The 18,290-nt window shown below is 39.5% G+C and overlaps 2 protein-coding genes across 2 annotated transcripts in view; both read right to left on the reverse strand.

The window, feature by feature from the left end:
- Positions 1-2,356, reverse strand: part of pik3cb (phosphatidylinositol-4,5-bisphosphate 3-kinase, catalytic subunit beta) — a 79,779-nt gene extending 77,423 nt beyond the window's left edge. The window contains exon 1 of the mRNA XM_058633852.1: positions 2,069-2,356. The gene's annotated coding sequence lies outside the window, so the exon portion shown is untranslated. The remainder of the gene's footprint in view (positions 1-2,068) is intronic.
- Positions 2,357-16,292: 13,936 nt separating this feature from the next.
- Positions 16,293-17,808, reverse strand: foxl2a (forkhead box L2a). The gene has a single exon (XM_058634071.1). It carries the CDS (start codon positions 17,534-17,536, stop codon positions 16,616-16,618), a length of 921 nt encoding a protein of 306 aa, XP_058490054.1. The 5' UTR covers positions 17,537-17,808; the 3' UTR covers positions 16,293-16,615.
- Between the last annotated feature and the right edge of the window lie 482 nt (positions 17,809-18,290).

The raw sequence follows: 18,290 nt of genomic DNA on the forward strand, positions 1-18,290 counted from the left end.
AAGACACAGTGCTTACAAAAGCACTTTATTAGACCAGGGTTATGCCACAGCTGCCCTAAAATAACAGCACAGGTCATTATCAAAATCATTTTTACAGCACTTGTTGTAAGGGTTGATGCATCAGTATGTAGAAGCTCTTTTTTTAACGTGAAAATATCATTATTATTGTTTTCCATGAATTTTCAAATGAATTGTTTTACAAATCACAGACAAAATAGAAAAGCACATTATTATTATTTCTTGATTAAGATGTCACATTATAGTCATTTACTTTAACCCACTTTAAAATTTCTAGGCAGTTTTTACAATTGATTTAAAAAGGTGATTTCAGTTTATTTGCCAAATAAATAACAATAACAAGTTTTTGAAAGATTTCTAAAATATTTACTGTATGTTTTCTTGTTTTTATGACAGGTGGTTGAATACATTTGTTTAGCACTGTATGTGCATTTCTATACCGTGTTGTTAACAATTCATCAAGTGTGTATTGACCCATTCAACAGTTAAGGAAAAAGCTAAACACTTCCTACTCATAAATAAATGTTTACGTCAGCTGTGTATTATTCATTTGTTTGCTTGATTATAAAACATTTGCCTCTTTGGTGTAGACCAACATCCTTGCTGACTTTATTCCAAAGGTTTTTTCACAGGTCTCTGTAGATAACAGCGCTTTTCTTTTCCTTTCCTGTCATGTGACATCAGTTGAATCTCTGAATTGCTGACAGGTTTTCGCTTCCTAACTCAGCCCTGCATTACTTTTCATTAGCTAAGTTCAGAATGTTACAATATACAACAAATAATACCATTGAACAGCATTTTTGCTCCAAATGGTCATCCCTACCCTGGACCTTGAAAGCCAGGCTTCCAAATTACACAATGTTCCCAAACAAATAAGTATCAGCTAAAATGTTCTATAGATCAACCGGATATCGATGAATTGATTATTAATCGATTACTAAATTAATCGACAACTATTTTGATAATCGATTAATCGGTTCAAAGCTTTTTTTACGATTAAAACAAGATTTCCGATTGTTTAATCTTTTAAATGTGAGTTTTTTCTTCATTTCTTTGCTCATCATTCAAATGTCATCATCATCAGACATTTGAGAACCTCATCATTCCCAGGTTTGACAAACACCACTCAACATTTTTAAGGTTTTCTGATATTTTATGGACCAAACGATTCATCAAAAAAATAATCGACAGATGAATCGTTGAGGAAAACAACCATTCGTTCCCCTCTAGTTATGACATATAACGATGGTCTGTCCACTCCTGTGTCTATGAGAAATAAAACCACACGTTTGATTATGGTTATGATAGAATAGCTGACAAACAGCCTCCAGAAAAGGTTTCATGTCCTCTTTTTGTGGCTCCGCTCTGTCCATTACTCAACAACAGAGCAGACACACACGTTTACAGTCAAGCAGTGAGGACCAGTGTTTCCTCAGGGTCACTGAGGGAGAGCACGTCATTACACTCATTATTATTATCATTATTATCATCATTATTATTATGAAACATGTATACATGTATATAGAGCTGAATCCAGGATGAACCTTTGAGAGACATGTTGCTCATCACGTGTATGTAACAGTATAACAGTGTCAGGTGAACACAGTCATCAGTTGGTTCGAAACTCGACAAAAGTTTGTCAACTCTCACTAAATGATGACTCTGTAGGTGACGCAGCGCTACGTAGAGTCTTGGCGACAACATGTGACACTAAATAGAACATTTCAATTCAATCACAGAACTGGTGACTCACACACACACACACACACACACACACTGTAACAGCCCCCCGTGTGTAGCTTTAATCTTAATGAACGATAGTAAATGATGACGCTACTGTTTGGACAGAAGTTTAGTCGCTTAATAAAATGCGGAGACACTTCCATGTGTTAGCACTGACAACCACAGGAACACTTACGTGACGTCTACGCCCCAGCAACGCGATATAAAAGTGGTGGTTCGACAAAGTGGACAGGTGAACACGTCCAGGAGCACAGTCAGGACACACGGACACATGGACACACGGACACATGGACACATGGACACTTACCTTCAGTCACTCCGAGGTGCGAGGTCGCGGAAGAAAGTCCCGGGCAAACCAACAAGCCAGTGAAAGTTCCTGCTAAATAGTGAGTGTCTTCACGAAGCAGTAGTTAGTTGAACGGATAATGGTCAGAGTGACAGAGCAGCAGCAGCAGAAACAGCAGCAGAAACAACAGCAGCAGCAGCGGCGGCGGCGGCGGCAGCAGCAGCAGCGCCCTTCTGCTTCCTGTTTGTTTCAGAAGGTGAACGAGCTCCACCGCCGCCACCGCGTCTCCCTCCGCCGCCTCCGTCAAGTCTGACACAGTGACGAACAAACACAACTTCCGCACAAGGTTTTCAAAATTAAAGCCCCTGCCGACCACCGTCAACATGTCAATGGGATTTCAAAGAAAATCCAACCTTGTTGTTGAATTCTCTTTGATATTCTCAATGAGTTTGGATCATAACACAATAAACACACAAGGAATGTTGCAATCACATTTTGTATGAGAATAAGCGTGTGCGAAAGAAAGGAAATTTCACTTTAAGGTTGTTTTCCCCCCCCCATTGCACCAATATAGGCAAACTTGAGTTCAGGTAATGGTTTTAGTTATCGTAATATTGTTTTCATTATGTATTGATTGCCTTTTGGGGGTGATATGGTGCTGGACCATTTTGCACAGAGCCGCCAAACTCCCTGCTGTCCTCTGCTGTTCTTGCAGAGTCCTCACATCCAAGCAAACTGTCCCAAACCTCCAAATAATAAAGACTATATACAAATATTAACAAAATTGAATATCAAATTATTATTTTTTTTAAATGATCACATCAATCCAAACCAAAGCATCAACTGCCATTGAGTGTCAGGGTTTACATGCATGATGTCATACCCGTACATAGCAGATAGATGATTATAAGAGCAGAGTCGGGTTAGGGTTAGGGTGGTGACGGAGCATGGCCACATCTCCTTTCCTTTGGTGTTTACCTGCCTGTATGACTGGGGGTCGATGCAGCTGTGTGGCACGGCCATGGTGTCGGGGAACCTGCTCACACAAACCATACAAAACCTCTGAGACATTATTTGACTACTTTTCTTATAGAAATGTACAGAGTTGGTGCATTTGGAAGCTTGCCTTTTATCTGGTAACTAACCACCAGACTCACCTGATGAAACACTGCCCCCCCCCTTGATTTACAAAGGTTTGGCAGTAAATGATGAGCTTTGCTGCCCCCTGTTGACCAAATGTGTTACTATATGTTGATCTAAAAAAACAAAAAAAACAAAAAGTGATGTTTACATGAGCTTATGATTATGTTTACATGAGCTGCTTAAATAATTCAAATTCTCATTTACATCATGTTCATGTTCCATGATGTGATTATTTATTACTTTGCATCCAATATTGTATAAAACTCCAGTAGGATGTTTTAATGTGATTAAAATACGTGTCCACACAAATGTACTAATTATTCCTTATTCAGAGTCCTGACCTTATTCCGATGAAGATAATCAGAGACAAAGACTTTTTACATGGCTCATGATGATGATGAGTTTTTTTCATTGCTAAAAAAAATAGAGGTCACATGAAGTCAAAAATCTCCCCACAGTCAGGAGAGCAGAAGTCTGTATGAACCTACCTGCCTATTTCAATTTACCAATGAAAGAGAAATAAAGGATTTCTGATTCATTCTAGCTGCATCTTCTTATGCAAAGTCACTAAAATGAATATATATGTATATATATATATATATATATATATATATACATATATATACTGTATATATATATATATACATATATGTATATTCTATTACAAAATAGCAACTGAAGTGAGAAATCATAAATAAAACTGATTGATTTAGCTTATTTTGACTTTATTGTGATATAAGATAGTTTGGGAGATGATGCACAAGGTGATGCAGGAACTGGAAAAAAGGATTGAGCCGGTTGTCACTCCAAAACGACAGTTCCACACGGGGGCAGCAAAGAGCCACGCAGCACAGCGTTTGTGCACTGAAGCAGTTTCAAAGGGAAACCAAATACTTTCAGTGACTTGAGTTGATAAAAAAGTGTGACTGTTTTCAATGAAAGCTGAGTGATGGTATTCTGACTCTGTGACTCTCGGACTCACTGCTCCACATTGTTTGCTTTCACTGCCGCGTGCAGCAGACGTTCCACAGCAGAACACCAAGCTCGGGTTGGTCACAGATATGTTCTTTAACAATGGACCCCATCATTTAATATAGGGGCTATATCTGCTGTGTTGTGTGCTTGACCTCACAGTGGGCAGAGGTTAAAGGTGACAGAGTTCAACACTTTGGTAGCGTTGGTAACGTTGTCGTGGTCTGAATTTGCTGAACATGCATGGAGCTCAGAGGGAGCAGCCTGTGCGGAGCAGTGCTGGGTCCAGCATGCTTCCATTACTGCTGCTCTTATTCAATTAAATGTACTCCAGCTCAGTCCAAAGCCACACTGTGCATAATCTCATCACATGTGATAGGCGTGTAATCAAAAGCACATTGAACTTGAAAGCGTACCTCATGTGAATGCGTATAATTATGGATATCAAAATATAATCATTTGCTTAATTGTGAGGTCTTGCCAAGAGGTATGAAATGACCTGAAAGAAATCCGTCTGAAACTGGATCGTGGTGTGTGAAATGTGACCTGGGGTTGGGTTTGGCAAGTCCACAGAGGCGGTGACTACGGTCAGGCCTCGGGCCAACGTCCTGTTTTGATGTGTATATTACAGGCAATAGACTTTACTAACGTTATCCTTTAAAGACAATTCATCACTAGTATGCATCAATTGAACATTTGATCTCTTACAATAAGAGCGGCAGTTTCTCCATGATTGCAAAAGCACATTCCCTGAACATAGGGCCATGTCTGCACAAACTACACACACAAGAACCAAAAGTATGTACAAAAGAATATAAAAAGATTTATTTTTTTAATGATTTCTACCACTGACTGTGTTCAGTCTACACCATGGTTGCACATTTCTACTTTTATAACAATATCTAAGTATAACAACATTATTACAGTATTTCTGACATGTTCCATTAGTAGCATGCTTTATATTTCACACATGCAATATCTTATCTCAATACACAGGAATGCCAAGGCTTGATACACCACTCAGGACCGGTGGACAGTAAATGCTGTATTTTATAGAACCATATGTGTCTCTTTCAATACTGAGAATTCATAGATCGTATTTCCTGCACTGTAGGTTGTGTTCACCGCACGACACATTCATAATCACTTGTAATGTGTGTCAATCTTTCTTCAAAACTGTTCTCCATTGTTGAACACAGCAAAGAGCAAACCCGATTCCTGCTCAGGGTGATCAAACTCTGATTTTCATTCATTCATTCATGCATTAATCTCTTTATTTAATCTATTTATGGAATTGTTCATTTGCAGCCCCAGTCCCTACGCTTTCATATTTAAAATACAATGTAAATAAATGACCATTCAACACAATGCACACATATATAAGCAGACAACATCTAATCTAATCTGGTTACTGAGTGTGATCATGTGTTTAATGCACAGGGAAATCCTGAACACTCATAAACAAGATAATAAATAAGTCATTGACTAAAAAAATTTTTTTGAATTTAAAACTAAATAAATGTGCAGTGATATCCAATAACAACAGATCACTAACAATGTAAATATGAAATATAGCAATACACAACAGGAAGAAGGGACCATAATGTTCAAGATCCTGGAAGCTAAATGTAAAGTGACTGGTGCACGTACAGTTGAACGAGTTTGGGATGAATTGCACATTGCTTTCATTTTATTGCATACACACACACACACACACACACACACACACTAGATTGGAAACTATAGATAAACCTTTTTAAAGCGATACTTTACTTTCCAAACGTTACTTGCAAACACAAATGCATAGATCTCTCTGCTACACACGACTGAGCTGAAACTAAAACAACTATCACATGTTTTTAGTAACATTAACATTATTTCTGTGCGTTTCAACACGTTTCATTTGTAGCATGCTGAAAACATGAGCACAGGGATTATTGTCAACACTGGAGAGTAGAATAGAGCAGGCCTGTACAGTATTGCAGCTAATTCTGTCTTCAAATACATCCTCTTTAACATTAAATCACCATTTAATGTTCAAGTTGTCTGCTCGTGTAATTATAACCATGACCACCATGAAGAGTAGATGCTGGCAGATTATTGAGGAATTATTGCTCAATAACAGCAAACACTCCTGCGCCGTGAACGTTTCATTTAAGGCCGGGGTGTCAAACTCGAATGGGCAATATGAGCTGTGAGTGTTTGTCTTGATATGGCATCACTTATACTTCTCAATAAAAAGATATTTAGGACATAAAATCAACCTATGAATAACAAAAACAGAGAAATAAAATAGAAAATTAAGAATTTAGTCATTTAGAACATGTGGTGACATAGACTGTATCTGATTGATGTGGAGGATAAAGCAGATGGATGGATGGATAACATGTGGACAAATGGAAATAAAACACTAGACAAGCGTATATAATGTAATATATATATATATAAATATATATAGTTTACTTAATTATTCATGTAATAATTATAACCAAATGTCTTGTTATTATAATAAACCTCTCGCGTTGTATTCTGTGTGGGATCTATCACCTCAGCTGTGTTGATAAGGAAATGGAAAGTGGAGGATGTTTTCATTATAACATGACGTTGAGTGGCGGGCCACAGGAAACTGATTGTGAGCCACGTGAGGCCAGTGGGCCGCAGGTTTGAAACCTCTGATTTAAGGAGTGTGTTACCTCGCTCTGCGTCCATGGAAATCCTTTGGAACATGAGCTCAGTGTTGGCATGATCATCTGAATGAGCTTATATTTCACTCACAGATAGTTGGCTGATGTTTGCAGGGATTCTATGACCCACGTGTCCCCAGAGGTTTATTACACGGCCTGTACAGTATCACAATCAGGAGAACAGGTGCTGCCCGGCCTTAATGAGCCCTGCGGGAGTTTGGTTTCATCTTTGATTAATTGTGTGTTAACAGGAGAGGAGTTATCCTAATAGCTTCTGGTTGCCAACCCAGCGGAAGTTTTTAGCTTGGTGGGGGGGGAGGGGGGGTGGAAAAGGAAAAGGGGGCTTTAAAAATAGACTCCATCAGGGGCACGATGGGAAAAACAAAAAAGGAGCTGCCATTTGAATCCCGACAAAGCAATTTGCAGCTCATAATCAAGAGAACGGAAACATTTTATCGCATTTCCCTCTATAGTATAAGCTGCCCACTTCCATCACATCCACATCACATGAGTGCTGTAAAAACTGTGTGTTCAGACAGCTGGAACACCAGCCACTGATCATAGGTTTCTCATTCAATTTGATTTACAACTTTCAAATCAGTGTTGTTTACGTGACATGCACATGTTTGTCATCAACTGTGAAAATACATTCACTGTCCAGGAAAAGTTTGATTAACGTCATGAAACTTCACTGTTCATCATCACTGTTCATCATCACTGTTCATCATCACTGTTCATCATCACTGTTCATCATCACTCCTCTATGTCCAAGCATTCGCTGATCTGATACTCCAGCAATCAAACTAACTTTATTTATACAGCACTTTTCATACGAGACAACGCAGCACAGGATAAAAACATAATGCAGGAAAAACAACAAGCTGGTATTATGTGTTACAACGGTAAGGAAGGAGTCAAGAAGTGAGGAAGAGGAGGAACTGAAGTGAGGAAACACTCACAAAACAGCATGATGAGAGAAAATGCTGGAGAGTAAAATACGAATATACTCATAAAAACATGAGTACATCAGAATATAAGTCAATAGATACATAATAGGCTAAAGGATAAAATAATGATTGTTCTAAAATGTAGTAAAAACTGTTGAAATAAATAATAAGATTCAAATCCTTTATCAAATATTGGAATCTATGATACCATAAGAATGTGTCTTTGCTTGAATTTGTCTGTTTTTGCCTTGAGTCAGTTTGTAAACTTTACATCACAGCAGTTCAAACACGTTATATAGTTATTTTGGATTTGTTTTTACCTCAGTGACACAGAATGGCGGACAGCAGTCGACCAGCAGCTCCTCTGCTCCATTTAAAATACAAATGCTCTTTTTCTTCATGGACTTTGGTGCAGGAACTTCACCAACAGCCACCACAGAAACACTGCTACTTTTGAAATGCACTTGTGTAGTATTTGTTTCACAGTAAATCAGTAATATGCATGGGTCCATGGGTCCATGGGTCCATGTTTCACCCGGATTTCTCAACTGGAACACAATGAATTCAGGGGGTGATGTCACACCCAGGTCCCAGTTCCCAGTTTAAGTTTAAATAGAACACAGACTGCTTTACAAATTCCAGTTTCCTGTCGAAAAGTCTTTCTAACAAGATACAAACATATTGTGAAGATCTCCCAAGCGTAAGAAGGTATAAACTTTATTAGGTGAGCCATTTCAGCAAGTGTCAGAGTCTTTGAACGGTTCTCAGCAAAGACAGAGCACTGACAGAACTCTTGGTGAAGGAATCGCCTTGAGGAACTTTGAAGGATGACAATGGAGGACAAGTCTTTAAGAAAAGGGCCACACCAGTAAAATGATTCTCCAAAGTTCCAAATACTTCAATATTTATGGCTCTTACAGGCAACGTTGGAAATGTGGAGGGGGGGGGGGGGGCTGCTTTGTGTTTCCATCAGTGACTGACTGCAATCATGATTTCAACACGTCTGCAATCTGCAGACTTTACTTTCTGTACACAACCACTCAGCTAGCTGTTTCTGAAAAATGGAAAGGTTGCGGCTGGTTATTTTGTGATGGAAACACCAACCAAACTGTTCCACTCAGAAGAAGCAGAACTTATTGTAAGAAGAAGAAGAAGAAGAAGAGAATGAGAAGAACTTCAGCTTTGAGAGCAGCTTTGCACGTCCTGCTGCAAAGCCTGTCGGAAATAAGTGTTAGAAGTAAAAGCACTTCTACTTAAACCTTGTTTCCACCATAGGACCAAAATGGACAATCAGATGATTGGACGACACAAAAAAGGAACTCCGTTGCGACTGGTATTTCTTGTTGTGTCACGTTCGATGTCGTCGTTGATTTTTGATGCACTGGTACAAAACCCTGCCCACCCTCACTGTCCCAAACCCAACTGTGCCACGATGGAAACACAGCGTCACACAACCATACAACCAACCTTATCTAACATGACTGTATCACAACTGATGAACAGACTGTGGAGGTTATTCTTTGGTAACCCATGAGCAAGAGGAAAGGTCGACTGTTCAAATCCCCTGGTGAAGACAAGTGCTGCCCGCTGCTCCTGCTCCTGCTCCCTGTGTGCAAAAATGAACACATTCTAATATTGGTATCAGGAAAAGTGATATGGAGCCATCCAGACCATGTGACCATGTGACCCTCTGGTGCTGGAGGGTAACGAGAGGTCACGAGTTGGTGATGATTCTTTTCCCTCTTCTATTTAAAGGGGCGGGCGACAGTGTATCAACACGCTCTATTGTCATTATTTTGGCTTATTAGGGAATTATTGCGTGTCATCTATTGTCTCGCGGGATCGTCATTAAGATAGACTTCAGGACTTCACTGCACGTAGACGCCACGTGACAGCTGGCCCATGGAGATTCACGCGCTGAGAATACAAACAGCTGTGGATGAGGAGGAATAACACGGTGGTTCCACGGAGAGGACAGAACCAAGTCTCCCCTGCTCTGACAAGAGAGAGACAGACCGAGAGACAGACAGACAGACAGAGAGAGAGACAGAGAGAGAGGGAGAGGGGGGGAGACAGGGACAATTGCCGGATTTCTGCGAATGAAATCTCTGCATATTTTCCTGTTTGGAGAACATGTATACCAAACAGTGGTGACCTCCGCTCTGCTGCGCAGCCTGCGTCGCCTGCGCCGCTTCTTCTCTCTCAAACATCAGCGAGAATGACAGGCGCTTCAATTGTGTGCAGGCGCAAGGGAAACGTGCAAACCTGCGTGTGACTGCGGCGGCGAGGTCGCACCGCCGGAACTACAACATGCAGGTGCCCGCGCGCGCGCGCGCGTGTGTTAGGTTAAGGAGAAGACGTGAGGGTCAGAAGTGCGACTGACCTCTTTCCTCGCGCTGATTGTAATCTGTTATAAGCCTCGAGAGCACAATCGAGCGCTTTGAGCGGAAGAGACGCGTGGAAACAAAATCGCACGTGACTGACTAAACTGTACACATAATGTACTGGGCTACGTTTACACTTGTTATGCACGTGCACAGTCAGACCCCAGGTGATGCTCGTGCACCTTACTTTTGCCCTCTGTCTTTTTTCTTTCTTTACATTTTATATTTTCTTTCATTCTATGCTCGCGTGATCATATGGCAGTTTAAAACTGTGTCGTAATGCCTGTACATTCACGTTCATGTGTGTGTAGTCCTTACAAACATCAGCACGAGTGTGTGGAAAATGAAATCAATAAATATGTGTTGATCCACATTTAACACCAGTTTCTAACAGATTAGAACACTTATTCCAACACTAGTCGCTGAGAGATTGATGAGCTAAGGCTGTAAAAGTCACGTGAGCACTAAGGTTAACGATTCGATGTCGGGTCCTTCAGTACACACACACACACACACACACACACACAATGTGGATCTAAGAGTGTGTATTAATTATTAAACATCATGTGTGTTGTTATTGAAATAATAATAATGATGTAAAATGATTTATTTATTATTATGAGTGTGTCCTTTCACGTGAGCCTCTGCTCCCCGTAATGTCTGTGCGCGCGATAAATTGATGAATGCAATCACTAAAAAGGAAATGTAATAAATGACATATACACTGTAAGACTGGTCAGTGTGGCTTAACTTAGGTGCTATCGCTGTTCAGATCAGTTGTGTTTCAACTAGAAATGTAATTTTTATTTCAGATGAAATACATTCAACTGATTCATTCATGTTTAAGTCAATTAAATGAATAAGTTACAATCCCATTTTTATTATAGTGTATGCGTATGTGTACGTCCCAAAAACAAGAGTGAGATTGACTTAAGTCACATCTGTTGATCACATGTAAGGAATAACTTTTTTTTGTCTAATATATACATATATATATACATATGTATATATATATGTATATATATATACATATATATATATGTATATATATATATATATATAGATGGAAGTTCAATTTGATTACGCCATATATTCCTTGGAATAATTAGTCTATAACAGTAATCTGAGCTATTTCATATTACAAAATAAAATAAAATTTGCTTCGTGTCGTCATTGTCATATTTTTTAAATGGATGAATGATTCACACAAACATTCACAAACGCAATGAAAGAAGACAAAATAATAATTATAATTATAACACTTATTATTATTATTATTATTGTTGCTATTACTAATTATTATCGTCTGTCGACTCTGAGAAAAGATCCTTTTTTTTCACCTGATGCAGAAAATAAGCAGCCTCATACAAACAGGTATTCATCACATCACCTGCAGCTCAAACACAAGGAGCTCATTCACAGCGACACGTGGCAAATAAACGCGTGCGTGTTTGCGGTTGTTAGGTTAAGAAATGTCTCTCAGTGTCATGACTGGGACTTTGCTGCTGGCGCCATTGGAATCATTAAAGAATCATACAACCGTGGCAGAATTGGAATGAATTAAAGATTATTTAATAATATAATAATAATAATAATAATAATTTAATAAATGCTAATTTAAAATGCAATAATTGAATTGAAGTAACCAGTAAAGAGTATATGAATAAACATGTTGTTGTTGTCACATTTGAGGCAGAAGAAGTCTGTGCTCGAGTCATGGATCTCCACTGATCTCCATCCTGTCCGCAGGCTCAACTGAACTCTTCACCTGTGCGCAGCACATGCACACGTGCCGCACCATGTACACATGACTATATGATTATTAGGTCTGATACATTAGTCCAGTGTCTCTCACAGTGTAGACATTAATTATCACAGGAGAAAATACCACCATAAAGACGCAGTGGAGTAAACAGTCCGAGCAAAGTCAGAATTATTCCCACTAAAATCACTGCTCTCTCATCATCACCCTCCTCTTCCTCACACATACTCCACACACTGTTATAGCAACATGAGATTAAGATGGAGCGAGAGGAAACGTGACTGTAATTATTATTACAATTGTTTCCTTATCAAAAGTCCTCAGCTCCATCCTGACCACAGACCGTGGCACGTAGAACAGTATCACCAGTGAGAGCGGCTTCAGGACATGCTTACATGCTTATGTTGTGCTTTTCTAGCCTTGATGACCATTCACCCAGTTTCTAGCACACTTCAGCAGCCAGAGGCAATATTTGGTTAAAGGTACAGTGTGTAAATTCTAGCATGAACATTCATTAGTGATTTATTAGTGGATTTGCAGCAGAATATTCCTCACCTCACCACGACCTCCACACTGTGTCAGAGAACCTTCAGTTAGAAGGAAAACTGGTCCAAAATGGCTGCCTGCTGTAGAGCTAACCCAGCTCCTGAAGCTCATTCTGTGGAAATGAAGAAAACAACAACAACAACAACAACAACAACAACAACACAAACAATTCATACATTCAGGCGATTGTACACTAATCAAAAATAGAATTGTTCTTATCTTCAAGTTCTGCCAAATGGAAAAAAATCACCTACATTCGACATGTGTAAATCTAGATATCTTTAGATATTTAAATAGTTTATCATGTTATTTGGTTTTACATTTGAATATACAGTATGTTCTAAGTTTAAACATTAAACTGGTTTATTTTTTATTTCATTCAGGGTCAGCATCCCCACACTAAGTGCTTCACTTTGGATATAAAAGTATTACTCCGAGGAGGTGGGAAGTGAGGCCCAAATCGAATTCAGCTTAGGTCCCAATAAAGGCTTGGGCCGCCCTTGCATCAGTTATGCCGCAGGAATCGAACACTCAACCTTCTGAAACACAGATAAATAAATAATGTGCACTGCACTTATCCCTAAAACTCAACATGAGAACAACATCAATTCATAAACAACTGAACAAAAGTTACATTTACTGCGAAAATCATGTGTTTTCATTGATTCTTAACTGCGTCCATCACACATGATGTATCTCATTTATCATTCAACACACTCGGCTTTCAAACGCGCGCTTATCTGCCGCGCTGTTTACAAAACAGAAACGTGGGGAAGCACAGAATAATGTACACATTACACACACACACACACACACACACACACACACACACACAGCAGGCCGGTGGTTTCCTCACCGCTGCAGCAGCAGCAGCAGCAGCGGCGGTGGCAGCGGCGGCAGCAGCAGCAGCAGCATGATCACGGTTTTATGACAAATTTCTTTCCAAGTGATGGAGTGAAAATATTGTGTCCCGTGACTTCCTGTGCACGCGCATCAGTTCAATATCCTCTCGAAAGCGATCGGCGCTCTAATGTCTGACCACAAAAACATATGACGAGCAGTAAACGTGGAGTTCATCATCAACGGAAACTGTGTGGGGGTAAAACTGTAGCCAATTGTATTTTATTTTATTTTATTATCTTGGAATAAACCACTAAAATAAGGGTTGCCAGACTCTAAGCAGTTCAGCTTTATTGAAAAAATAGTAGCTTGCCTTTAAAAAAGCACTCACGTGTAATGACACAATTATTATTTATTTGTCAGTTCCTTTCTATTCTTTTTTTTCTTTTTTGCAAAACTCAAATTCTTCAATTCGGCTGGATTTGAGTTGGTCTGCATAAACAACAAAATGTTATAAAATAATAATATTACTCCATGTGACGCAAATGTCATTTATTTATTTCATTTATATGATAATATGGTAAAATAACACATAAAACATACATGAACATACTGTCTATTTCTAAATACGCACATATATACAAATGTTGCTTTAGATATTCCATGTTTAAAACCTTTACTTATCTAAATGAGAAATATATGTGAATCACATATTTGGTAAAATGATCATCATTATAATATATTGCATATATATGTATATATCATTATTATTATTATTATTATTATTATTATTATGGTCTGTCCCTACACTACATAAATGAAAGGAAAAACCACTTGAAGTGGTTCTCGACAGCTTTTCACTGACCCACATTTCTAATGAATGAACACAGACACGCCTTCTGAAAAAGGCTCATGTAAACAACATTATTAAAACTGTATATCCTTTATTTATTTATATATTTATTTATTTGCCTGTGAACACGAGTGTGTATATTTGTTTCCTTTTAATATCAACTGACGTGTGCGTGTGTGTGTGTGTGTGTGAGTCACCTCACAGCAGAGTGACATTTGTGTAATCAAATAATAAAGTACAATTGTCATCATCATCATCATCATCATCATCATCATCATTGTTATTGTTAGACATAAATATTCTGTAACTGCTCCGTTTTATTTTGAAATTTGATTGTGCATATCGTCAAAAATCGATGCTGGATGGTCCTCTGGGCTCACACAGTTATTCATTATTTTTCTTATGTGGATGGAGCTGTCAGTCAGTCGGTTAGTCAGTCAGTCAGTCGGTTAGTGTGATGAATCATTTCACTTAAATATCCTCCTGACTGAGTTTCTCTGTCTGTGTAGAATGTCACTTTTTTTAAAGCTGCAGCTAAAACCTCTCGAGAGCACGTCCTGTCTTTGTTGGCCGTGTTTCCTACACGATTCTGTGCTCTATTATTTACTCAGCGAGTCCACTGCAATAATACTATCACACACACACACACACACACACACACACACACATAAAAACACCCCTATAACATAAACTAAACGACTGCATGGCCACAACTGTTACTGTTTATATAACAGTAATATTATGTCATTATTGATATTAACATTAGTGTTAATATTACTACTTCTTACTACTTTTTATCTTAATTTAACCAGTTCATTAAAAAAGAACAATTATATATCTATATATATATATATATATATATATATATATATATATATATATATATATATATATATTATCACTAATATTTTATAGGTTACTGACACTGGATCATTGTTGATTAATATTAATTAATAATATTAAAAACAAGCTAGAATGAATGTATCATATGTGTGCCCTCGTAAACGGACATGACCTTTCCCCGATATCATTTTATTTTCACAATTTATATATATATATCTTATATATTAGTTTTTCTATTATGATATATATGACAAGTTCATATTAATTAAGAGAAGGGTTGTTTTTATATCCTCAGCGAAACATGAGCTGCCATTGATTCGCAAGACTTAAAATAATAAGTATTTATTAAATTAAACAGACATTTTACGGCGAAATAAACCCGCGTTAAACCTCAGACACACGTACACAGGATCGTATCACATTATATTATTAAAATAGTATTAAAATATTAACATACATTTCTAACGATATATATACATATATACATATATATGTATATATATATACATACATATATATACATACACATATATATACATATATGTACACACGCATACAGACGCGTTTTCACTGCTGGCTGTTGTTTGTTGTTTGTTGTTTGTTGTTTGTTGGTCTACAGTGGTAACAGTGGTGCTCCCAGTCTACAGCCACGCACACATTAGTTCACGGAGCACTGTTTCAGTTTGAGAAATGCAAGTTTATTAAGAAAATTCACAAATCTAGAAAAGAAGGGATGGAAAAGTGCTATTAAAATGAAACATGGCCCCGACATGAAGGAGACAACATACTGTAGCTAATCACGTTTATAAAAAATAATAAAAAATAAAAATAATAATAATATTAATAATAATAATCATTTGAGAGATTAACAGGAAAGAACTGGCACTGCATGGCTGGCGTCATATTGGAAATCGTTATTATACAAACATGTGGGGAAAAATATGTTGGAAAACCCTGAATTGTGTTTTTTTGGCAGTCTGATAAAAAAGAGAAGAAGAAATAAAGTAAACTAAAGAGGAGGCGAATAAAGTTTCAGCTCGGTGTTTTTTCTTCCTCTGGAGGCCACGCGCCTCTGATTCATGTCACATTAAAGCATTAGAGCATCTTACTGTGCGCGTTTCATTTGGCAACAGTTTGGAGAGGCCGTGCGTAAAAGTGGTCGTTACGCACGGCCTCGCGAACACGCAGCAATGTCTGTCCCGGTCAAATATAATATTATATAATATATATATAATACATATATATATATATATATATATATATATATATATATATATATATATATATATATATATGTTTTCGAATGCACATTGCATTAGACTACGAGTTATGAACTTCAGTCCAAGCGTAACACGAAATTGCTCCCAGAGGTTGAGCTACCTGATGCGTCCCGGTGACTCCTTTACCTCCCGTTTCCATTTCGTAAAACCTCCTCGCGCATACTGTAACCTCCTCGTGTCAGCTGGACCCGACCAGCTCGTCACAAAAGTCTCTTCAAAAATCAAAAATAAAAACAAAATCGGTGTTGAAATCACAGGAATTTAACTCTCGCTCTTTGAGTCCTCAGTTTTTGACGCTGACAGTCTGGTAAACCTCAAATATCAATCCGCGTGTGTAACGCCGAGTGTTTGGTCTCGTGTTCCCAGTAAGAGCAGTGCATCATGGACAGCTCCGCGGGCTGGCGGGAGCAGGCGAACTGAAGGCCCGCTCCGTTACTGGAGGAGACGGGCGGCGGCGCCGCGGTGGCCGGGCTCAGCTGCTGGGCATGGTGTGGATGCGCGGGGTGGTGGTGGTGACTCATGCCGTTGTAAGAGTTCACCATGCTGGGCAGCGCCATGCTCTGCACCCGGGAGTAAGGGTTATACGAGGAGGGGGGCGACAGGCCCTTCACGTTGACTGGACTCACGTTGCCGCCGGTCATCTGACAGGACGTGTAGGACATCGGGGTGGGCGGCTGGCCTAGTGACCAGGAGTTGTTCATGAAGCTGGACTGCAGGTACTTGGGTGGGGACAGGTAGCCGTAACCGTCGCCTCCGAACAAGGACTTCCCCGGCTGGAAGTGCGTTGGTGGAGGTCTGAAGGGCCGCTTCATCCTGCGGCGCCGCCTGTAGTTCCCTTTCTCAAACATGTCCTCACAGGCCGGGTCCAGAGTCCAGTAGTTCCCTTTCCTCTCTCCGCCGCCCTCGCGCGGGACCTTGATGAAGCACTCGTTGAGGCTCAGGTTGTGCCTGATGCTGTTCTGCCAGCCTTTCTTATTTTTCTCATAGAAGGGGAACTTGCTGATGATATACTGGTAAATACCGGACAGAGTGAGGCGCTTCTCGGAACTCTCTCTGATCGCCATGGCGATGAGAGCCACATAAGAGTACGGCGGTTTCTGGGACGGGTCTGGCTTCTCGGGGACTTTGTCCTGGACCGGCTCCTCTTTGGGTCGCTCCTTCTCCTTGTTCGCGTTGGTGTCATGGATCATCAGGGCCATTGCGTCATCCTCTGAGCTCTGGTAAGTGGCCATCATTGCCGCGCACCAAAACAAAACAAGTCCGCTGCAGATGCGGACAAACGCAAACCTCTTCTCAGGTCAAATGAGCAGAAAGGCTGTGACGCACTGCGGCTCCGCGGGACGCGCCGTGGAGGGGAAATCTTCCTCCAACGAGCGCGCAGAGAGATCTTTTTTGGATTTTTGCAGCGCGGTGACGGTGACATGCAGAACTCCTTCCTCCCGTCAACCAGGATTCTTCTAAACTGATGCAGTGGTTAAGTCAAGTTGTGGTAAGTGAGGGAGTGACTAAGCCCAACCCTTTTCCTCTGCTCTCAGCTCCACTCACGAGCCGCCTCTGCTTCAATGCTCTCCACGCGCAGACGTAGCGCTCCGTGATTTGCGCGTATCCGAGAACCGCCTCCGGTCGTTACAGTGTGTAAAGAAATAATAACAATCAGCTTACCGTCGTGAAATGGAGTTTTATCATCAGACCCGTGGCTAAAAAAATACAGCAATGTAACATTGAAATATATGGCCTTTATTTATGCATTAAGATTTAGTGGATTAAACAAAGAAAGAAATAATCACAGAGACAACGAAAGACGTGGGTGTTCACATTTGTGATATTTTCAAATAATAAGTATTATTATTAGTATTATTATTATTATTGTTATACTACCAGATTTATGGTGTTTCCCATTTTTCTACGGATGGCAAAGTGCAACAATATCACGTTAGACTCTCTAACGTCTCATATTGTTTTTGTTAGAAAAACGGATCTCAGATTGAT

The sequence above is a fragment of the Solea solea genome, chromosome 7, assembly GCF_958295425.1.
Source record: "Solea solea chromosome 7, fSolSol10.1, whole genome shotgun sequence".
NCBI classification, from domain to species: Eukaryota; Metazoa; Chordata; class Actinopteri; order Pleuronectiformes; family Soleidae; genus Solea; species Solea solea.